Source organism: Leptonotus elevatus, chromosome 6, assembly GCF_054856555.1.
Source record: "Leptonotus elevatus isolate MCC_2025b chromosome 6, RoL_Lele_1.0, whole genome shotgun sequence".
NCBI lineage: Eukaryota > Metazoa > Chordata > Actinopteri > Syngnathiformes > Syngnathidae > Leptonotus > Leptonotus elevatus.
The window spans coordinates 7,234,513-7,259,652 of NC_141244.1; the positions used below are offsets into that span (position 1 = coordinate 7,234,513).

Consider the following 25,140-nt stretch of genomic DNA (forward strand, 5'->3'; position numbering starts at 1 on the left):
TCACGCAAAGAGCAAAAAACACGTAAAATAACTCCAGTCAAGAACAACAAATTATTCCATCGCTGGAAGTTTTGGTGCCCAAACGAAAACTCCAAAACTTTATGGCCTCCATCCCTTATTGACATCACAATCGGGAGCGGTAATGGAGAGACGTGATCCACCCCAACAACCTGCACCAGTTGCTGATAGAGTCGTGAATTTTGAGGTAGGTGGTAAACTTTTCAAATTAATCGGAATCAAATTTTCGAAAATATTATAACGTAATAAAAATGGCCTTAACTATTTAACATGGTTAATCCACAAACTCAAATGAATGCTGCATGTTAGCACTTTCAGTTTTCAATATGTTGACTGTCTACAGTATGCAGTTAGTACAGAGATGATCGAAATGATTGTGTTTTTACCAGAGCTTGCTGCATGAGGTATTTTATGTTTTTGTTATGCATTATGTATTAAATTAAGAATGATTGATTAAATGATTTATTGCATGGTAAATATTATTTCCAATGGTTAAAGATAATTTATTATTTTGTAGCTAATTTGCAACGTTTTTTGTTACCATAATAAATACTCTGACATGTGAATGTGCATGCAAGTTTAGACTAAATCCTTTTTTATTTACTTTGGTCGCATGACATTTAGGATTATAATTCAAATAATTATTTAAATTATTTAATTGTTTACTGATTATTGTTGAATTTCTTTTATTCTTCAGGCAATGCTGTTGGGAGTGCTGGCCGAAAATTCTCTTCCGTTCACCATGGCCCCAAAGCTCATCACACTGTCAAAGGAACTGGCAAGGGATCCAAAAGCTCTGAATGGACTGTCCATGGATAGAACCAGTGCATCATACAAAATGAAGTATGGCCTTGCTCGCACTATGCTTGATGAGACTTTAACAAACTTAAGATCCTCCCACTTTTCAATGAACATTGACGAGTCCACCAGCAACAATCTACACCGTGTCCTGTGTGTACTCGTCAGCTATTTCTCCCCGTTGACAAAGTCTGTTGTGGTGGAACATTTAGCATCTTTGAGTGTTGTTAAAGTTGACAGCAAATCTCTCTTTGATGAACTCTCAGCCCTCATGACCAAGAACAATATTCCCTGGAGCAATTTGGTGTCTGTGTTGATGGACTCATGTGCAGTGATGCGGGGTTCCAAATCTGGAGTTGAGACGCGTTTGCGAGGGGAACCAACACCACATCTCCTTGACATAGATGGGGATACCTGCCACCACATCCACAACGCCTCCAAGCATTTTTGCAAGCCATTTGAGTACAAGATTGAAGGACTCCATAATGATCTCTTCAATGATTTCAAGTGGTCAACCGATCTGAAGGAAGCTCTTCAAGAAATTTGCTTTCTTACAGGCATCACCTTCACCATGCCAGAGAGATTTGTCAGCCATCGATGGCTTTCAAACTATGATGTTTCAATGTCCACCTTACGCCTCATGGATGTCTTTACCATCTTCTACCATGCATTTCTTGGCAGAGAAGATAAAGAACCCTATCTCCCCACCATCATGGCCATCTACCACAAGAAGGATATTCCAAGAGAAGTCAAAGCCAAACTCAAAGACATACAATCAGCTTTAGGCAAAAAGCACATGACTGAGGAAGGAAGGAGGAGGAAGCAGAGGATCTATGAGAAGATATTCTTCACAAGATTGGATACGCTTCTCACCCTCAACCTGTACACAGCAGTTCTGCCCTTGCTGAAGAACTATGTGATCACCTTTGAGACGAAAACACCAATGATCCACAAGCTGAACGACAAGCAAGTGGCCTTCTTCAAGAAGTTCTTGTCCTGTTTCCTGAAGCCAGAGTCCATTCAAGGCTGTAAACTGACAGAAATTGAGCTGAACAACAAAGCCAACCAACTCAGAGAAAAGGATATTTTCTATGGTGGTGTCACCAGCAAATTGATGGATTCTTCCAACAAGTCGTCAGTTGTGTTCAAGTTCAAAGCCAAAGCCAAGGCAGCATATCTGGCATGTGGACTGTACCTTCAGAAAAAGTTGCCCATGAACAGCAAGCTTCTGAAAGCAGCCTCTGCCATTGACCCACTTGCCAGATGACACAGCTTAACTTTAAACCTACTGAAGAAGCTGTCATCGTTGGTCACCAATGTCCTTGATGAGTCAGAGCTGGGGAACTATGATCTCGAGGTGAGAGAATACCAGTTGGACAGTGAGTTGCCAACACCTTTGGACTCAGAGGGGAAGGCAATTGCACTGGATCGTTGGTGGGCTCAAGTCTTTGCTGTTGGAAGATACCCAACCTTGGCCAAGATGGTGAAGGCTCTCATGAGTTGCTTCCATGGGCCTCAAGTAGAGGGGGCTTTCAGTGTCATGGGTGTGATGTCCTGAACCCCCCCAGAGCATGCAGAATGGACATAGCCACATACAGTTCTATTCAGACTGTGAAATATGCCCTAAGAGCAAGAAAGACCACCTCTGTCAGCCATTTTGGCAGGAAAGACATTCTGATGGATCCTGTGCAGTCCAAACTGTGCCTAAATCTGAGGACATCCTCCAAAAGGTACAGGGAGGAGAAGGATGCAGAAGCAGCTATGTTGTCTGCAAAACGAACAGAACTTGCTGTGAAACAGGACACTCAAATGAGCAAGACTGCCTCAAGAAGAACCATCAAAGCTGCACAGAAGCAGGCTAGAAAGACCCATTCCAAAGCAATGAAGTCTAGGAGGAAGTAGTGTTTGTGTCATGTGAATGGATTGTGCTCAAGAATGAACACTTGTATATTCCTGTAAATATGTTGAATGTTTTAATGAGCAAAAAATAGAAAAACATTATTTATGACATAAATAATTTTTGAATGTGACTGATTTTGAGTTGACTAAAACTGCAATTTTATATGGGATAGTTCAATATACATTGGAAATTTATGCTGTTGTTTTGTCTATTTCTTTGTCATCTGAGTGCATTGAAAGTACTTAAAATCACGGAAAACCCATGAGCTACGGGGGGCTTCGCCCCCCTGGCCCCACCACCAGGGCGCTGCCCTGGACCTAGCTGGGTGCCTGCGGCCCCCAGACCCCCGGCTAAATTTTCAGATAATTTCACTTTGGTCAAATCACATGCCTGACTAAGTGACGTGGCCCCACCTACAAAGTTTGTATCTTTATACAGCCATTGGAAGGAGAGAGGAACATATACACACAAAGTCAAAGGAAAAGGGATAAACCTCTAGGGGAAAAAATATAACATAACTCAGACAGAGAATTCATTCATACTCTATGCGTTAATTTGAATACGTCACCATTTTTACTGCAACCGCAAAAGCTGCATTATAATTTGTGGCAGAGTTTGCCATTCATTTGATGACTTCAAAGTGCTTTCATAAGCACGAGGGCTACGTTTCAAATAACTTTGACAGTGAATTAAGTGATTTTGTTCAGTAGGAACAATTAGTGTACAATAAAAACACACATTTTACTGTCAAGCACCAATAGTCAATAGTAAACGGCAATTTAAAACAATCCAATGTTACATGCATGAGAAGGACTCTGATAATATGTTGTTAAAAATAAATTGGAACACATTAAAAATAATTCAAGTTCAAGCTGTGCTTTATACCATCGGTCAGTTTAATGTTTATCCGCTGGGATAAATCACTTAATCCAATTTACTCAGACACGCCTTGCTACACTAAAAAAAACTATCAACCCCCTAATCTTACACGTTACCAAGGAGGCAACCCCCTTGAGAGACTTTACGTTGTCACTGATGGTTGCCAGCTGCGAAAGCACATCTCTTGTAGTAGTACCAGCCAGCCAGCAAACAGAGCACGCGTGCACCAACAGTCCCTCACCCAAACTGTGGGCAGTCTAGCACGTATCTGTAGCTTCGAACAGACTAAGAATAGTCAGTGTGCATGTCTATATTTACACATCTGTCTGTGTACTGTATCCATGTCATGTCACGCCAAAGGCGTGGCGACATTAAAGGGTTCTGTGCATGACACATATGAACTGGGCCTGTCAGAAGTTGTTAGTTATTTTGCCAAGACAGACTTCAGATGACTCAGCTGCTGCACTTCAACTCCAATCCCCAAATTTCTAATGTGGTTCAGGAAATAACATATTTCAATATATGAAAGGCTGCAAATGCAAAGAATGTTTAAATAGAAATGCTTGATGCAACAGCTGTACAAGTGGACACTATGCCATTTCCAGGCTTTTAACTGCAGTGTCTTTCAGTTGCTGTGTTTATTTCCCCCTGTCCTCTTTAGCACATAATATGTATTCTCTATAGAGTTTAAATCTGGGGATTTCCTTGCTCTCAGTCCGAATTGTTCCACTTTATCCCCTGATAAACTTTTGTACTTTTGTTACATCTTTCTTAATTATGGTAAGACGTTACCATTACTACATTCACACAAAAAACAAAAAACTTTCTATTCCATTACTTTGAAGCGAATTGTATATGTTTCAATTGCTAACAGTCTCATGTTTTAATAACTTGTGTTTATGGCCCAACAGTATTTTTTTTAGGTCAATGCTGACACCGATTTTTAGCAGAAAAAGAAAATGCAGATTACCGATTAATCCCTTAGGGATGCCAGTCAACGGGCATTCCATCGTCCTGGCCTCGATACCAGCCATTTAAATAAACCGTTTTAAAATTACATATTAACTGTTCATTTTGTTCATAGATATACACACTAGGCTTACATCAGACCAGAATGGGTTGGAAATATGTCTGGAAGACTAAACTATCAAGTGTACTCGCATTTATTTGCTACTCCTGCAATTTTTACAGAATGTTTTACAGAGATTAGAATGTAGTCTGCCTGGCTGTGGTTGAATTTTCCATTTTTATGTTATGCTTAAGAGATGACAGCTCCAATGAGATATAATTGGCTAAAAATAAATGCTATATGTGTCTTAAAGAGGGGCAGATTTCCTGCGGAGCCTGGTTTCATTTGGGCCCTAACAGGTTTTAGTCTGCGGGCTAGTAGCAGCTCAAGATGATGATTAAAATGACTGCTATTATAGGATTATACCTGTCCTTGAGTGGGTATTGTGGGGCGAGTGGTCTCACTTTCTTTCTCTTTCTCTGTCTATTAGAACAGCAAGGTCAATTATTTTGTTTTTCTACACTGAAGGCATTGGGTTTCAGATTTAAAAAAATATATGAATTCCAACTTTTATTTCATGGTATTAACATTTAGTAGATGTCTTAAACAACTTAGGACAGAACACCTTTTGTTTGAAGCCACCCACTCAGAAGTATAGGAACATGTCACTGATGGGCGTTTCTAATTGATCAGGTGTTGCCTTTTAGATTGATTGCTTAAACATTAGATACTAGCGGTTGTTCTTTGGCTTTGGGTTTCACTAGTGAAATGGCATTTGCTGTTAAGCAAACATGACGACCAGAGAGCTGCCAATGAGAGAAAAGCAAATCATTTAGAAGCTGAGAGAACAATTTGGAATGACCTGAAAAATAAATAAACTACTGGTGTACTGAGCAACTAGCATCAAACAGGTTGCCCAAGGGAATTAACAGCAGTTGATGACAGAAAAATTTTGAGAACTGTGAAGAAAAACATCCAAAGATGACAGTTGGTGACATCGCTGCCAATCTCCACGAGGCAGGGGCGGGGAGCTATCACAATCCACTGTTGGAACAAGACTTGGAGAGAAGAAATATACCACAAGATGCAAAAGACTCATCAGCAAAAAGAATCAGAAAGCCAGATTGGATTTTGGAAAGTACAGAGATGTGCCACGAAAACAAAGTTTTATGGACTGATGAGTCCAACATTATCCTCGACCTAAGCGATGGCGAGGCCAAAGTATAGAGAAAGAAAAAGGATCTGCTTATAATCCAAAATACACAAGCTCATCTGTGAAGCATGGTGGAAGTAAAGTCATGGCTTGGGCTTGCATGGCCCACTAGTATTTATTGATGATGTAACTCAAGATGGTAGCAGCAGAATGAATTCTAAAATCTACAAAACCATTTTGTCTAGCAATTTACAGAAAAATGCATCCAACTAATTGGGAGAGGCTTCTCATGCATCAAAAATGATGACCCAAAACACACTGCAAACGCAACAAAGGACTTCATCAATGGGAAAAAGTCAACTATCGTACCTTAACCCAATAGAGCATGCATGTCACCTCCCGGAGAGGAGACTGAAGGGAGAACCCCCAGAAACAAACAAGGACTGAAAAATGCTGCAGTAAAGGCCTGGAAAAGCATTTCAAATGAAGAATGCAACAGTCTGGTGTAGTCAATGGGTCGCAGGTTTGATGCAGTTATTGCAAAGAAAGGGCCATGCCACCAAATATATTTAATGTTATTCTCTTTAAGTTAATGTTAATGTCTGTTCCAATACATTTGCACACTTGAAAGTGAGTGGCTTCAAACAAAAGGTGCTCTTGTTCTGAGTCGATTAACACATCTAGAAGTAAATACCATGAAATAAAAGCTGGAATTCTGAATTTTTGTCTCCTACTCATCTTTTGATCTGAAACCCAAATGTTTTCCGAAACCTCTTAAGTCCCAATATGGTACATTTTATATGTTTTCCTAAATACTATTGTTCATTCCAAATGTGTGGGTTGTTAGATTAAGGTCTCTTAATGATTAAATAGGTGACTTGAGCTAGTACGTTGTATCGCTGTGACCTGCTGGGTGCCTTCCTATCTACCTTTACTCTGGCACAAAGACCATCAGGTCACACATCATTTTCACATGGGCTAGGCTGAGCCCGACAGTATAAGAGAAGGAACCATTTTGGACAGATTAGACCTTCTTCCGCATCTAGTGGGAAAGGCTCCACAGCTGTGAACTTAATCTTTCTATCATCCAATAAATAGTTCAACTGAAAATATGCAGTTTCCTGGTTGTTGTTATTAGTATAGCGAGCATTAAAGATAAAAGAACTAGAGAAAGTTCCCATGAGAACTTTAAAGGCTGTTATTTTTACAAATTATCGACCAATCAAAAGTGTTGAAAATGGCTCGTTCTCTTTGAAAATGCAATGTTAATGGTTGAACAAACATGCCGTTTTTTTAGGGTCTCCTGAAATGTGACAATTTTGAGGTACAAGGTTTTGGCCCACAAAAGACCTTACCTTTCCAATAGTTTTGCAGGCCGGAATTGCGCCCCCTAGCACATAAAACAAGCCAGGTTGCCCAATGGGAATTCTTTCAGTGTTCCAGATCTATTCTTAACTCATTCACTGCCATTGGCGATAATAGACGTAAAAAATGTATTTGAACAATTTCTATTAGTTTAAAAATGTTTCCCATTTTTGTTAACAAGAGTATGAAAACTTAGAATTTTTTTTATTGTACATTTAGAACAGATATACAATTTGTGATTAATCGTTAGTTAACTAGTGAAGTCATGCGATTAATTATGATTAAAAAATGTAATCGCCTGACGCCCCTAATTTTTAATAATCTTTTCTTTTTCTTTTCTTTAAAAAAAAAAGAAGATTATTAAAAATAAAAATTATTTTTTTTTAAGAAAAAAAAAACATTATTAAAAAATTAGGGCCGGCAGGCGATTACATTTTTTCGTAATTTATTGCATGACTTCACTAGTTAATTCACGATTAATCACAAATTTTATATCTGTTCTAAATGTACAATAATTGTTTTCTAGGTTTTCATACTCTTGTTAACAAAAGTGGGAAAAAAGTGTTAATGAAATTAATTTTTGAAGTCTATAGCCGTCAATGACAGTGAATGAGTTAATCTACTCTTATGAAATCAAGTATTGCAAAAAATGTCATTAATCTTGTGTCAGAATATTCAGGTTTTAATATCTGTATTGTAAGCAGTGCTGCTGCATATGCAGGGATGGGAACAGAATACATGTCAACGGTTCAATAAGTAAGCAGGATTATGAGTTTTGAGTCATAAAGGCCTGAGTCAGTGACATTGCAGTGTTCTTACAGTACTTTTGTTGTCATAAAGTGACACATCAGCAGTCTGCTCTTCGTAAAATCGTGTTAACTGGAGGTGATACAGTTTTGTAGGGATTTGCAGTTTGCACTGTTGTAAGTGAAAACATTTGTACACTGCAAGCTTTCCTCATGACTTTTCTCATTGCATGCAATTGCATCACTTTTGAAATGACCACCAAAGTGGCGCTGGTATTAGTCCACATCAAATGATCACGTTTGTGCCTGTTTAGGTTACAAGTAACCTTAGCCAAAGCCTGTTACTGTCCAATAAATGCCTGCCAGGAAATGACTTGTCAGCATCGTATAAATAATGTTCTGGGTTGCTTCTTGACCTCGCATTGGAAAGGTGGCTGCTCCTCTCTCCATGCTTTGCTTATTATAGAGCCACTGTGTAATTATATATTCAAAATGCCTGGGGAGGGAAGGATGCTTGCTCAAATGAGGCATGAAAGCAGCTGCCAAGATTTGGGGATTAAAACGTCCAAACGCCGACGACGTTTGTGCGTAATGCAGTCCAAGTAGAAATGTATTGCTTTGAGAGACGTCAGGCTCGCTGCCTGCGGAAATTTGTATGGACATAAAACATACGAAGGCATGAAATTGCAGAACAAATTATGAGGGTGAGGCTTCGTGCTTAGCAGCAGCACCAGCCCTCGCCACAAACTCAAAGAACAAAATGTGTCTGTTGTGTGGCATGGCTGGGCTACAATTTTTTTTTTTTTACATGTTTTAATATTCAATCATCCTATTAAAATGATAAATATAGCATTACAAAATACATTGTCTTCATTGTGTGTTTTTCAGGCACTGTTGCAGGATCCGCTGTACATTGGGCTCAGGCACAAGAGGGTGCGAGGCCAAGCATATGATGACCTGCTGGATGAATTTATGAAGGCTGTGTCAGACAGGTATGCACATTTTGGCTCTCACTTCATCATTTGCCCACTTGACAGTCGTCTGCCGCTGTGACTTTAAGACATGCAGCTCTCTTAAGCCCTTTGGAGCCGACTGTATGCATGCAGCGCGTAGTGCAGTCAGACACATTTTGTGGGATTCAGACGTCTGGAAAACAATTCACCAGTGAATGATTTGACTTTTATGAGTGGAATTTGGGTTTACATGCTATTCAAAACCGTGCGTAATAACCAAATTTGCTCGTGATGACCGGACCTTATTGAAAAGTGATCAGAGAGGCACGAAATCCACCAGAGCTATAGATTTCATTCACAACCATTAAAATGAGTCAAAATGCTGAGTTCATGTACTTGATGACAGTTTTGTGTACATTTGATTTATTTGAGTGCCGTTACATATTTATATGCATATCACAGTGCTACAGAAGCATCATGGCCACTGATGTGCTTTGGCGAGGTTAGTGCTTGTCAGAATTTAAGAAAGAACATAAATAGAATTGGCAAAAGGAGGCCACAACTCTAATAAGTGGGTAGCATCTCAACTACAGGGAACAGCCATGCTTTTCCCCAAAAAGTACCCAGATTGGTGGAAAAATGAATAATTACAGGCTCTCGGATTGAGTGAATGATTATAGCTCTATGGGTTTATAAGTAATATACTGTACATGTTTATTTTTTCTAACAAACACAACAAACATGAACCCAATTACTCCATATTGCCACAGCAACTATATACAGACGAGATGTATTTTGAAACTATTGTTTTAATGAAAACTTTTTATATTATTCAAACTAAGGCAATAATAAAACAAGACTAGGAATCTTTGTATCACATTTTCAGCTAAAAGGCCAAGTGCTATACATTGATGTACATATGTACATAATAATGTATTTGTATAGTATATATTCTTGTATAAAATAAGTCAAACTGTGGATAAAAGTTAAAACTTTGCATAAACTATAAAAAGAAAATAATTGGCATAATAATTTGGAAGGCGGTGTAATCTCTCTTCTATTGAGAGATAGAGAGACAGGCCAACATACACATTAGACAACAGACCAATGTCTAGCAGAAAGGAGCAACAGAGAAAGAAGGAAAGAATGCAATAATCTGTTTGAGAAATAATGGGTGCTTAAAGATACTGGCCCTCTGGGAGTAAAAATGGGGGCTGTAGATTTATAAAGGCCTCGGTCCCATAGTCCCTTGGGGATGCCAGTCAACGGGCAGCGTGCGTGCGTGCGTGCGTGTGCGTGTGTGTGTGTGTTGAATTCAACAGCTGTGTTTGAACTCAGCACATGACCTCACCTTTACTTCAAAAAATGAAAAATGGACGCTATTTGTGGGAGTGACCCAAATCTGCTTCCTTACTACTGTTGAGGAGTCCTTGAGCAAGTCACTGACCCGGAACTACCTCATGCAAGTTTTTAAAGGTGCAGCACCATTTTGTTTTCAGTTTGCCCCTTTCACTCTGACATCTCCTTGTGCAACAGAAGGTGTGCGCAGTTTGTAAATTGAATTTTCCCTTGAGAGATAATAATTGATACAATAAAGAAAACAATCGTCCCAGAGGGTTTAATAATAATATGGCACCTAATATTAATATTATTACATAATAAGGTTTTCTCTTAAGTTTCATTGTTTTGTCAGGCTTTGATATGTTTGAATGCCATGATGAGTTTCATAGCGACACACTTTCCGTGTGAAAGCAGAAATGATCCAATATGCCGTTATCCTTAATATTTATTTTTTATGTTATGCTCAAGTACTGTCATAATTAAAGGAGTTGGGGCTGTGTGCAACAAGGTTTTGTCAGAATTGAATTCACAGTGTAATAATTGGTGTGAGGGCTTTCCCACCAGGTTCGGTGACAGATGCTCATACTTTGGACAAAGACCTGGACACACAGACAAAATAACATGGCTGCCAAATCAGTCTTTTTCTTTCATAGTAGCAATAAACTCAGACTGGACAAAGTCAAATTACAGTATACAGTAAGTGATGCTCACATAAACTCGGATACAGTGTGAGATTTTGGTCCGTCATCTTGACCATCAGGAGAACCAATGACATTGTAATGGCCACAATTTACATGTTATTTTTGTTAATAAAGTTGACAAATAAAATCCATAGTAACATTTTAAGTTGTTGGATAATACCTCATGGGTTGAAATAGATCAGAAAAAAATACTTAGGTTTATTTTTGGAAAATGCTATAATATCAGATTCTGTGATGGAGGAAAGTACAATGCGTGAAGGTATAGTGTGGCTTCATTAGCGCTACACTACACTAAGTAGTGTGCCGTGCTGGGACTAAATGATACAATCTAGTAAGATTATTTACATAAAACCAATTTTAGGCCATTATTAATTTCCTAGAAATTTTGCATTGCAAGACCTCATGTTGTCAAGTCATTGTGGTTCTTAGTATGTTTCATTTATCAGCAAACCAGTGGCACACCGAAAAACTTGAGTCTGCTTATCCCAACTCACGTTGGTTAAACCGGTCACCAGCCAATTGAAGGCCTGGTCACATGCAGACAAACAAACATTCACACCTATGAACTATTTTGTGTTTTTAATTTCCCAGGCATATTTTTAGAATGTGGGAGGAAACCAGAGTACCTGGAGAAAACTCACATGGGTACAGAGAGAACATGCAAATTCTACACAGAAAGGCAGATTAAAAAAAAAAATAGAAAAATCTGAATTCAACCAGTCTCTTGATTTGCTTGATTGGCAAATTGGCATTGTACGCAGCCTGTGACCAAAAAAGAAAGAAAAAAACACAGCCTGACTTTGCACATGCTTTATTCAATGGAATTTGACAATGAGTCTGCATGAGACTTTGACTCAGTCCGGCCATTTAAGGAAGTCAGATGTTTCACAGAAACTTATTGAAATATTGAACACTTTTGAGGCAATATGAACAACATATATGTCCTCCACACACACACACACAGAACCCATAAACACCCAAACACTCCCTGGATCTTCACTGGTTAAACACCAACAGCAAAAAGCTTCTATACTGAGAAGGTATTCCTCTTTCTCTTCAATCCCACAAGCTCACTAGTAGTTAGATGGTTAGAGGATGTCGGCCTAGATTTTCATTTCACGTTTCTGAGTCTATCATTCTGATATTTTTGTTGAAGTGACTAAGCTTTCCTACCCTGTCATTTATCCCTAAAAAAATATAACTCTTACGTTTGACAAATACACAGTATCATTTTTTTTTCTTAACTGAATCAGGAAAAGAGTTGCAAAATCCTCTTCCTCTGTTGATGACCCTTTAATATTGGTTGCGTGTGAACTTTGGTGACCTTGCCAGTAGGAAACTAAACCAGTAAAAGGTCAGCACCTTTCTCCATTTATAAAAGGGCCAACACAATAAAAAGTTTATAGTGCCCTTCTTTGTCCCATTATCCTTTGTCTTCTTGGAGACACAAAGTGCTTTTAAAGCTGCTCTGCTTGATAGAAAACACATTTTCTCCACAACACGACTGCTGTGTTAACGGCCAGGTTTTTAGTCTTAGAATTTATTCTCGTGCTGCTAAAGGAGCAAACCCCAATTGCACTCTTTTCAGGACATTTGCCTTTAATAAAAAACTCATACAAATAGCACATAAATGAGAGACAGAAAAAGATAACGACCTAATCTGTACTGATTATGAAAACAAAGGATTTCACCTCCTGTTGGGCTGTCAGCACTTCAGGTGTGTAGTGAGCATTGGGGGTAATCTGCCACTGTTTGCATGACCTCTGTTGCTCACTCACTGAAACATGACCTCTGGTATTTTTATTGTTTATAGGTTTTCAAAAATCTCTGTCCTTTTGTGTCTCTTTTTCGACTGAATTTCAAGGGAATCAAAATAGTTTTCAAATTCAATTATTTTCAACACGTCTCCCTTCAAAAAAGTTTATCTCGCCGAACCATGTCATCTACAGTGGAGGTAGCAGGTTTTTGTGATAAAAATGACATCAAGATAAATTATTTTAAAACTTTTTACACCATTACCATGGAGTATCTAATATTTTTGTGTGTGTTGAAAATAAGTTATTTAATCCACTACTATAGTAGATGACACAATGCTGACTAAGCCTATCAACTCCTATAAGATCTTACATATTTTTTTGTGTTTTAGTTTTTTTATTCAATTTGCATAGCATTAGGTGGAGCACCCCATTTTTTAAAAAGCTAACTAATATATTCATACAATAATGAATGTGCAAATGACAACAAAATGTTATTGAAAATAAACATTTAAGAGGCCTTAGCTGTCCATCAAGGTGCCTGACATAAAATACATGAAGCACAAATGCAGCAATACTAGGAAATGACTCACTTCACTAAGTCTGCTTCTCACTGCTTGGGATATTTCTGATGTCTTGATCACAAACACTGACAGGCTACAACGTAAAAAGGAAACAATGACTGCTGCAAATGAATTCCACGCATCTGCTGAGCACCAACACAGCACTCAATTATTATCATTTTAAATCATAGGATCGATAGCTGGCCAATAATGTGCCTGATGTAAAATAAATGAATCACAAACACAGCATTAATAGGGAATGACTCTGTCCCGCATTTTACTGCCTGGGATATTTTTGTCTCATATCTTCACTACAAATGCAGACAGGCTTCAATGTAAAAAGGAAATAACAGTCGTGAAAAGAAAATATGAAACTGCTTCCCGAAGACCTGTCGCTGCCCAAGGTCGTGAATTCATTCATTCACTTCCACTTCAGAGGTCAGGTCGCACGGGCAGCAACTTAAGCAGAGAAGGCCAGACTTCCCCCTCCCTAGCCACTTCCTCATGGAGATCCCAAGATGTTCCCAGCCAGCCAGGAGTCCCCGCCTCAAAAGTATTGGAACAGTTTTTGGTGTAAGACATTTTTGTTTCAGATTAATAGATGAATATGAGACATAAATTGAGAATTCCAGCTTTTATTTCATGATATTTACATCTAGATGTCAGAGCACTTTTTGTTTGAAGCCACCCGCTTTTTAAGTGAGCAAAAGTATTGGAATGGTCATTATTAAATTAACTTAAAGTGAATAACATTTATTATTTGGCGTAGTAATAACTGCATGAAGCCTGGGACCCAATGACTTCACCGAAAATATTTTTGGGGTTAGGCCAGGTCCATTGATTGACTTGGCTAGTCAAGTCCGTGCACTTTTCCCTGATGAAGCAGCACCTGCTGTGGATGCCTGTGTGATCCGCCCCACCCCCCACTGACACGAACATTTTTATTTATTCATCTATTTTTGGGTCAAGCATCAAATTAGATTAGAACACTAAACACTAGACACTACAAAGAAACCACTCATACATTTGACATCAGGCCATACAATACCCGCTAGTCACGTCTCTTTATTTGTATATTTTTAATTTTCTGGCAGGAGAAGGTCACCAGGGTCACCTTAAACCAGTTCATTCTTTCATTTCTCATGTCGCCAACTCCACCAGGCTTTTAATCGTGAAGAGTGAGCGCCCTATTGCAAACATTCTGTAAATTCCTTACCAGATGGACCATCTGGTGAAAGGCATGGAAACTTGGCATTCCTCAAACAAAATTTGGCTTCAAAATCTAATTTCATGGCTCATAACACTGAGCTTATTTTTGTTGTATAACGTTTTTACAAGCTATTGACATTGGCTTCTGTCTTTCTAAATTGAACATTTGATTGGTTGTCTTAGGAGCAACTTGTTGAACGCTGCTTTTTTTTTCTTTTTTTTTCTTCATTTTCCATTTTGTACCTCTCCGTTGTAACTCATCATCGGGGAAGCAGGTGTCCGCTTAAACAGTGTCCAGTCGTTTTATTCATGTTAGTTTGATAAAAAATTTTGCTTGACTTGAGTGTTTTGTATTTACTTGGAAAAAAAAACCTCCTGTTTTTTTAACAAATGTTTTGGGGGGAGCTTTGTTTTTTGTGTTTTTTTTCTTTCTGTTTTTCTGAATATTTTTTTTCTTTTTTACTGCATATGTTTTCTGTCATAAAAATACTCAGAAAAAAAGAAAAAAATATTCAGAAAAAAACAGAAGCTGGTGCTGTTTTTGGGAGTCATTTTTTATTTGTATTTTTTTGTGTGTTTAACCTCTGAACTCCAGTGACTTGTTGCAGACCCATAATAAGGACACTTTTCCGCATGCAATACGCTTCTGTTGAAACTTAACTGTTAGCTGACTAAAATCAGATAAGATCGATTGACAAGTTCACATACTTATGTTAAGTGAGCCATTAAGTGATACAGTTGAAGGTACGTTGGAGGTATGTGGGAGAGTGTCCGCCATTAGCAAGCCTGCAACAAGTCACTTGGAGGTCAGAGGTAAAATAAATAAATAAATACATCATTTTTTTCCAGTTTTTTTTGAACATATGTTTCTCCCCAATTTTTTTTTCTGTTTTTTGAGTCATTTTTCTACGAAAGCGTATTGCATTCACTTGGAAAAACTGACAAATTTTTGGGGGGAGCTTTGTTTTTTTGAGTATATTTTTTTCTCTGTTTTTCTAAATATTTTTTCTGTCCAAAAAATATTCTGAAAAACAGTCTGAAAACAATTATTCAGAAAAACAGGGAAAATAATTATTTAAAAAAACAGAAAAAATAATAATAATTTAAAAAAAACTGAAGAAATTTTTTTTCCCGAAAAACAGAGCTGGTGTTCTGTTTTTCGGAGTATTATATTTTTTTTTTACCTCTGAACTCCAAGTGACTTGTTGCAGACTCGCTAATAGCGCAAGCGGACACTTTCCCGCATACCTCCATATGCAATAAGATGGTCATGTTTACTTACGGGCTCTCAACAAAGGAATGAATGTGTATACTGTATTGTGGTTTGTTCTCTAATCTATGAGGGAAAACCCCTTTAAAAAAATATTCAGAAACACAGACATATTATTATTTTATAAAAAAGAAAAAAATTACTAAAAAAAACAGAAAAACATTTATTCAGAAAAACTGAGAAAATATTTATTTTTTAAAACAGAAAAAAAACAAAAACAAAAAAAATTAACAGGGAAAAAAATATTCAGTAAAACTGAAAAAAACCCTCAAAAATTAGTCAGAAAAACAGGACTTTTTTTTTTCAAGTCAATGCAATACGCTTCCGTATTTTTCCTCCTGTTTTTCTGAATATTTTTTCATGACCAAAAAAAATTATTCAGAAAAACAGAAAATGTACAAAAGAATTACACGAAAAAAAAAAAACCTCCCCCCCAAAAAATCAGTCTGAAATACAGGATATTTTTTTAATTTTTCAAGTGCTTCCGTATTACTTGGCTTCATTTCATAAATGATGTTTTAGTTTTGCTAAAAACGGAACCCCTAAACTTGTCAACGCTTGGATTTTGCACTCAAAACTGTGGTGCAGAGCACCCTCATCAGGACTGCATTAAAGCAGCATGTGCAGCATGTGCAGCATGTGCAGCATGTGCAGCATGTGCAGCATGTGCAGCATGTGCAGCATGTGCAGCATGCGCAGCATGTGCAGCATGTGCAGCATGTGGCAGAAATTTTCTCTGCAACAGTGTTAAATGTATCCCTCCTTTTTACAGGTATGGAATGGACTGCCTGATCCAGTTTGAAGACTTTGCGAACATAAACGCTTTCCGTCTACTCAGCAAGTACAGAAACATTTATTGCACATTCAACGATGACATCCAAGGTGGGCACACGAAAACTGCTAATCTTTTGCTTCTTATGAGTCCACTTGTTTAAAAGGAACCCCGACTGTCATGACAAGTTTGCTCTATATTATTTATTTGATTGTTACTAACGTAACTATGAGATTCATTTTTCTAAAATCATTTCCAGTGTAATACATTTTGTAGAAACTTTATCATTGTTATTTACCTTGCAACGCAATCAGTGCGTAGTGACGTAAAATGGCGGCTGGCTCTCTGCCGAGCAATGTGAAACGCATATAAAGAAAGCAAGGTAAGCCTCCGTAGCGTTCCTAAAGGGACGATCAGAAAGGGACAATCAAAAATCTTGAATACGTCTGGTGAATGACGAGAGCACGGTGTGGGGGAGGGTGACTCTCTCATCACATGTTTTTTCAGTACAGTAATTGCCTTATTTATTTATTTATTTTTTAATTGACAGAATACGAATTGACATTTCTGTAACAATGTAACAACAACAACAAAATAAATAAAAAAATAATAATAAAAAATATATATATACAAGCACTCAGACATTCCAGTTCAATATCACATCGTAACGGCAATTACAAATTAGAAAATATTTTCACAAATCTTTTGACCTTCTTATAGTTTACTAATTTAAGAGACTCTAAGTAATAACTAATATCAACCAAAAATACTTTAAAAGCGTGAATTAAAATTTGAGAAATTTGGCTTTGTGAATCTGAAATGTCCCTGATAAAATAAAAAGACCAACAATATTACAAATATCTTCATCTTTGTATGTAAACCAAGTAATAATACCCCCCCCCCCCCCCCCAATCATGATAGTGTGACTAGTCTTTTTAAAAATACATTTCTCTATATCATTCCAGAACCTGATACTTAAAGGACAATCATAAAAAAGATGAAGTACACTTTCTTGAGCAGTTTTAGAAAATGTACATCTATCATCTAAATTAACACATCTTGACACATATACATTTGTGGAATATATGTTTTGTAATATTTTTATATGTATTTCCCATACTTTGTTTGTTATAAAATATTTAAAAGGAACAATTTATATTTGCAAATTGAGAGTTTCAGGAACGCTAATTGCTCGTCAGAGAGCCAGCCGCCTTTCTACGTCACTACGGACTGAATGCGTCGCGACGTCAATAACAATGGCGGCGTACGTACAAATAAAGTTTCTGCAAAATGTATTAAACTGGAAATGATTTATGAAAAATTTATCTCATAGTTATGTTAGTAACAACCAAATAAATAATATAGAGTAAACTTGTCATTACATGAGGTTCCTTTTAAGTGCATGTAAACAACTTATCTTGTCTACATTATTTGACCAACAATTTGGCATTCAGAATTATACATTCTGGGGCATTAAGCAAATAAAAAGTTGTTTTCATAGTGTAGATAGATAGTTGACAAACGGTATTGAACGGTTGGTAATTGCTGTTGCTGTGTAATTTCCCTCAGGTACTGCTGCAGTAGCGGTCGCTGGACTTTTGGCGGCCCTCCGCATCACCAGGAGCAAAATGAGTGACCACACTGTTGTGTTCCAAGGTGCTGGGGAGGTGGGTTTGCCATACGATTACTTGTACAACTCCATGAAATGTCAGTTAGAGAAGATGGCAGAAGTTTGAAGTTAGAGTTTGCAAGGTGTAAAATATGATAATTTTTTTTGATTTGCACTTAACTTTAATCTTAAAATGTCATTTGTTCTCTTGACAGTATATCCATTTGTGTGTCTGTCCATCCACACCTTTATAATGAGTGTAAAATTCTTCCCTCCCTGATGTTTTTCTACCAGGCAGCGATGGGGATTGCGGAGCTGATTACAATGGCCATGGAGAAAGAGGGCCTTGCTAAGGAAGACAGTTTGAAAAAGATCTGGATGGTCGATTCCAAGGGCCTCATTGTCAAGGTGTCTTTATTGAAATACTCCCATCATATAGGTACACCGTCTAACCTCGGTACAGTTTGCATTTTCTCCCCCATGCTTTTCTTCTACAAATTTTCTTTCACAAATATTTGGCAAGCACATTCAAATGCAGTATCGTTGCTTTGGTTGCAAGCGCCAAGAGAACCTTCAAGGTTGAATAGTTAATTGCTACAACATCCATGCCAATGATCACCCACCGTTACTCTGTCCTGTTGTTTGACATTGTCTACATCCCTAAGGGTCGAGATCACCTGACGCATGAGAAGGAGAGGTTTGCTCACGAGCACCCACAGATGAGGACCTTGGAGGATGTGGTTCGTGAACTGAAACCCACAGCTCTCATTGGTAAAAACACTTTTTGTAGTCGTGTGTACACAGATGACACTGGAAGCATGTGTGGCACAATGGCTGCCATTGAAGTAGGCTATGGCACCTTCTAGCAGTGGTTGAAATTTTGGAAAAGATCATATACGAGGTCCTCAGTCAGAGCGTGCCATACAGGGATGGGCATATTTAATGCTGGATGGGGCCACAATTTTTCATCAGTGCTACTCGGGGGGCACATACCACAAACTTCCTTACCAGTTGTATGACAAAAATGCTATTTTAGATATGGACAAAATATGTGCATATTGCCAAAATGCCAACATTTGTGCTCGTAATACATTGAATTTTACACAACATATTTCTCAATGCATGTATAAAAGATCCACTATCTGAACCCGCCATCAAAGAGAAAATAACAAAATGACCATATACTGTGATTTTTTTTTTCCAGTGCAAAGGGCTTCCTTGCAAAAAGAAATCCATTCAAGGATGGCACAAAACTTGCTTTTCACAAAAAACAACTCCCTCAAAAATGTTATACTATTGAGGTGTACTATATTCCTTCTATATATCATTCCAAATCTGAAAAAACAAATAAGTAGGCCTACACACATTATAGTAAAGGGCATTATAAGACCTGGTGTAAGTGCAACTAAGCCATGTCTGCCATCTTGTGGTGAATGGTGATTACAAATGTAAAACTACAGTCCACCGCTGCATGCTCGTGGATTTATATATGTGTATATGTATATATATATATATATGTATGTATATATGTACGTATGTATGTATGGATGGATGGATAGATCGGTTTTTTTTGAGGGGGGGTTCCTGGTTTTTTTCAGAATTATTTCCCCCCGTTTCCCATGGAAAGCATATATTGAATGTTTATCAGGGATTTTTGCAGAATTTGGGACATTTATTATAATAATAATAGTAAAAAAATACACATATAGAATTTTATTTTATTTTTTATTACTCAATGATATGTCTGCGGCCCGCCAGTTGTTCATCCCTGGTCTAAGACTCAATCTGCCTCTTATTACTGTCACTATCACATTGCAATTATAAAAACCTTTCTGAAGGCCTTGGGCAGGTCATCTGATTTGCCCCCCACAATTTCAAATTTAACTAATTTGCTCCCAAAGACGTATAAATGCGTTCTATTTTAAATGTTTTAAGTGTCACAAAGATGTATTGAGCATACAGAAGGCTTTGATGCAACCTCTCAACTGCAAAGAATGGTTAAATAAATGGTAGTTATTACACAAACGGCCAGCAGGTGGCAGTAGAGCAAAAGAGATCAACTAAGGCCATGTTGAAAAAAACCCTCAATTGACTAGATGCCATGGACTTCTGACTTCCATAAAACACACAGCAATAATGTTTCCGGTTACTATTGGCTGCGTCCCAATACTGGCTCTCCACGCACTTCTGACAAAAGTGTGACGTGAAACGCTCGTCTTCTCTCATTCATTCTATCTTGAAAAAGCCTCATGCAATAAGTCATATTAACTCATTCTCTGCCATTGACAGCTATAAACTCCCAAAATGTATTTGAACTATTTCTATTAGTTTAACTTTTTTTCCCACACTTGTTAACAAGAGTATGAAAACCTAGATTTTTTAAATTATACATTTTGAACAGATATAAAATTTGTGATTAATCGTGAGTTAACTAGTGAAGTAATGCGATTAATTACATTTACAAATTTAATCGCCTGACGCCCCGAATTTTTAATAATCATTTTTTTATTCATTCACTGCCATTGACGGCTATAAACGTAAAAAATTCATTTGAACTATTTCTATTAGTTTAACTTTTTTTTTCACACTTGTCAACAAGAGTATGAAAACCTATAATTTTTTTTATTGTACATTTAGAACAGACGTAAAATTTGTGATTATTCGTGAGTTAACTAGTGAAGTGATGCAATAAAAAATTGTAATCGCCTTTCACCCCTAATTTTTAATAATCTTTTTTTTTCATGAATTTATGGCAGACAATGAGTTAATGACAACTAATGTAGACAAATACTGCCGCCGCAACAAACGCGCCTACAGTCATTTCACCCTCCCATCGGCACAAATGTCATTGCAGTATAAAAGGCTACATAAAACTCTTATTACTCCTACCAATTACGTCATAACCGGAAACGGAAACAAAGTTGATGGGTGAAAACCCGGAAGTCGGAAGTCCCGCCTCCTCCGTGGCATATAGTCCATTACTCAGAATTCTAAATAGATTTGTAAATAATGATGAAACTTGGCTATATTCTAATGCTAATTGCTGCATAACGGAAACAGGTAGAAATATACTTTATTTTCCTGATGAAAGAAGAGACATAGTCCTTCTTTTGGTAGGTTTGTTTTACAATGTTTTCATAGCAATAGAACACAATATTCTGTGGGCCTTGCAAAATCTGTCAAAATTCAGTAAAACAGCCAGGAGTGAAGGGGATTGCTTCAGTGAAAATGGCTAGGAGTGAATGACTTAGGTTGTAAATGTGGGCCAGTAGTACTTCCAATAGTGTATTAGTCTTCGGGCGCCACCATTAACACAATAGTATAGTCCTAATTACCGTAAATATTTGCATTTAAAAAACACTGCAAGAATCTAAATATAAAAGGCCAAATGAAGAAGAGTTAAAAAAATGTTTTTAAAAATGGTACCCTGCTGTGTAAACTCATTCATTGCCTGCCGTTGGGAACGTCCAAATGTGTTTTGTCGTGCCTGCGAACCGAGGACCCCCTGTTGTTGTTGATGACTGGCTTTCTGTTTCAGGTGTGGCAGCTGTGGCTGGCGCCTTCTCGGAGCAGATTATCAGGGACATGGCGTCCTTCAACAAGCACCCCATCATCTTTGCTCTCAGCAACCCGACCAGCAAAGCCGAATGCACCGCACAGCAATGTTACACGTTCACGGAGGTATTGTGCAAATGTATCCATGCTTACGCTCATTTCACATGGAAAATGCACGTCCTGCATTTCAATAGATAATCATGCTGGCCTTGTGCTGTAGGGCAGGGGCATCTTTGCCAGCGGCAGTCCATTCGACCCCGTCACCTTACCTGACGGGAGGACGCTGTACCCTGGTCAAGGAAACAACGCGTACATCTTTCCTGGTGTGGGCCTTGGTGTCACCGCCTGCGCTATTCGACACATCACCGAAGATGTTTTCCTTATTGCCGCAGAGGTAGCATTGACATTTGACACCAGCACGTATACATTGAAAAAACAGCACATTCACATAAGCACACCGATGCAGCCTCGAATAAGACCGCCTGTCTTAAAAAGACTGAATCCAGCCAGACCCTTTCACTGGATTATTATTTCCATTAGCAACAGGTTATGTCAAGCTAAACTGGTGCATTTTCATTTAGCGATTTTTTTATTTAGCATTCTCAAAATTATGCTGTTTTTTTTTTCCTTTCAGTAAGGCCAGTTGGTCTTCATAATTGATGTATTTATTATTATTATTTATTTATTGTTAACAGCATCTCAATTTTGTCATTATTGCCACTCATTTACTGCCATTGACGACTATAGACGTCAAAAATTAATTTGAACTATTTCCATTAGTTTCAGTTTTTTTTCCACTTTTGTTAACAAGCGTATGAAAACCTAGAAAAAAATGTATTGTACCTTTAGAACAGATATAAAATTTGTGATTAATCGTGAGTTAACTCGTGAAGTCAATTAAAAAGTAAATAAAAAAGAAACGATTATTAAAAATTAGGGCAGTCAGACAGTTATTTTTTTTAAATTGTAATTAATCACATGACTTCAATAGTTAACTCACGATTAATCAAAAATGTTATATCTGTTCTAAATGTACAATATAAAATCTTATACTAATAGAAATAGTATTAAGATTGAATTTTTGCCATCAATGGCAGTGAATGAGTTAAGGAAGCAACGTTTTCTTTAGTATGGTGTTTTCTTTGAGTGCAACTTAATTTCTTTTCAATTTTTTAATAATATCCAACATTTTAATGACTGTTAGAAGTAGGGCTGGGTTTTAAAAAGTCGAATAATCGAATACTGGTGTGCGTCTCGCTCAGCATCAGCTGGGATCGGCGAGTTTGCTACTAGTAATGGTGATGAAAGAATACAAAAATTACATAATAGTAAAACAGACTTCTCTAAAAACTAAGCATATAAACAAATGATTATAATAAAAATATATAAATAAAATGGCATGAGTCATGTTGGTCGTACTCTCAAGCGTTGCCTAGAGTTTGGACTCGCAATCAAAATCCACGTTTGTGTATTGGTTAACCACTTAACCAATGAGGCCCAAATCAACGCAAATCGGTTACTAATTGTACTTTGGCTGAATAACTCATCATAATCCAAAAGAAGAGAGAAAAATACAATGTGATCATAATGGTTACATAGAGGGCACTTACATAGCACGTGATCTACAACTAGTTAGGATAAGAGCTATATAGAATGGATGGAAGGATGTGTCTTGGCATGTTTGTTTTCATACGCCAAACGTATTATTAAATACAAGACATTTTGAGCCCTCTATTTCATCAGTATAATATTTTTTGTCCATTAAAGCCCTGACGTATATGATCTGACACATGCATTGCACGGATAATCCATTAGGGGGCAGTATCACCCATCTGATGGCTTTTCCAGCAACCTTGCCCCAATTGAGAAAGGAAAAACACTTATAGGTATTAATAGTGGTCTTTCTGATTTTTGGAAATAATATGTTTGATTATGTCTGTTTAATATTATATTTTTGATATTTATAAAGGTATGAATTTTAAGCATTGTGACTAGATGTATCAAATATCACACAAATCAATTCATATTTTCAATTTTCAATTTTTTTTTTTTTTTTTGTTCAAAAGGACCAATAAAAAGTCTTATTTACAAATAATCCGAATTTTCTCTCATATATTTAAAGGTTCAAGCTTTATAGGGTTAAGGGCAAACATGATTGTTTGTGTTGGTGATCATTTGTGTGTTGCCTATAACACAGGCTCTTGCTGACCTAGTGACAGAGAAGGACCTTTTTGAGGGAAGACTGTATCCGCCTCTCACCTCCATCAGGGAGGTCTCCCTTGTGCTGGCAGTCAAGGTGAGAGTTCAGCTCATGTCCACTGACATTTCCTTTGGTGCGCTTTGCTTATTCATTGTTCCTTTTATGTGTTGCAGATAATCGAATATGCCTATGAGCACAACATGGCCACACTACAGCCAGAGCCGTCTGACAAAGAAGCATACGTGCGCTCGCTCCTTTTCACCACTGACTATGATGACTTTACTGCCGACTCGTACCGTTGGCCAGAAGACAGCATGACAGTCTGGTCATGTAAACTTTGACATCATGACCCTCAGAGGAGCTCAAGTTAACCGCGGTCATACAAACATTATTGTATACAATTTTTTTGTAGGAATTTTATGGTAACAACACTGGCATAAAAGCACTATTGGATTTTTGATGATGCTGAAAGAAGTTTCCATTGTGTTGGGCATTACTTTAATCACTAAGGTTTTGGTAGTTATTTTAGTAATTCAGTTTAGGTTAATAATGAAGGTGGAAATTTTTTTTTTTCTTTAGAATGTCTTAATTCTGAACCACAGACTTGTCACATTGCAGTGAGTGTGCAACCGCTGTCAAATAATGCACCAGTTTTGTGAAATTGCACTGTAATATTATTATTGTTTTTGGGATTATGCCATCTACTGTAGTATTTTAAAATATTTTGATTAAAAATCATTTTGATTGTTCTTGTCTTTGTCCAAACCTTACTCTTATGTATGCTCTTGTATCGTTGAGTACAGTATTAGACAGTGGTTTTCACATAAAATTATTAGAACATTGGCAACAACAGAGAATTAAGAAAGCATTTTAGTTCTGCTAAAAGTAACTTGATGAGTTTATTTATATATATATATATATATATATATATATATATATATATATATATATAATCTGTATAATTGTTACATGAATAGGTAAGTTAGAAGTCAGCAACCTTGAACATTCCTCAGCAAATCATTTTCGAGACATTTGTTCATGGTAATATAGTGCCCTCTAGAGGCAACGTTTGAAGTTGCAAAGAAATTCAAAATACTTACCATGCTGTGTAAATGGGAAATATTTGGTAAGTGTGCTAAATGTAGATTACGTTGCAATGTTATGTTTTGTTTTATATCAATGTTGTACCTGTTTAAAATTGTACCTGATTTTCCATATTTATAACTGAGTCATGACACACAAAGACATTCAGAGTTTTATTTTATTTTTATGAGCACCAGGTTTGTAAATTATATAAAATGAAAATGTCAGAAGTAATTTATGGTCATATTTAATGACGTCCTGT

General features: G+C 37.3%; 1 protein-coding gene across 2 annotated transcripts in view; it reads left to right on the forward strand.

Moving 5' to 3' along the window:
• Positions 1–24,544, forward strand: part of me1 (malic enzyme 1, NADP(+)-dependent, cytosolic) — an 84,126-nt gene extending 59,582 nt beyond the window's left edge. For both annotated transcript variants that reach the window (XM_086078161.1, XM_086078160.1), the window contains 9 exons: positions 8,757–8,860; positions 16,432–16,541; positions 18,001–18,098; positions 18,335–18,448; positions 18,706–18,811; positions 21,579–21,721; positions 21,816–21,989; positions 23,793–23,891; positions 23,969–24,544. In XM_086078161.1, the coding sequence (XP_085934287.1) occupies positions 8,757–8,860; positions 16,432–16,541; positions 18,001–18,098; positions 18,335–18,448; positions 18,706–18,811; positions 21,579–21,721; positions 21,816–21,989; positions 23,793–23,891; positions 23,969–24,136 (1,116 nt within the window). In that variant the 3' untranslated portion in view covers positions 24,137–24,544. The remainder of the gene's footprint in view (positions 1–8,756; positions 8,861–16,431; positions 16,542–18,000; positions 18,099–18,334; positions 18,449–18,705; positions 18,812–21,578; positions 21,722–21,815; positions 21,990–23,792; positions 23,892–23,968) is intronic.
• Positions 24,545–25,140: the final 596 nt, after the last annotated feature.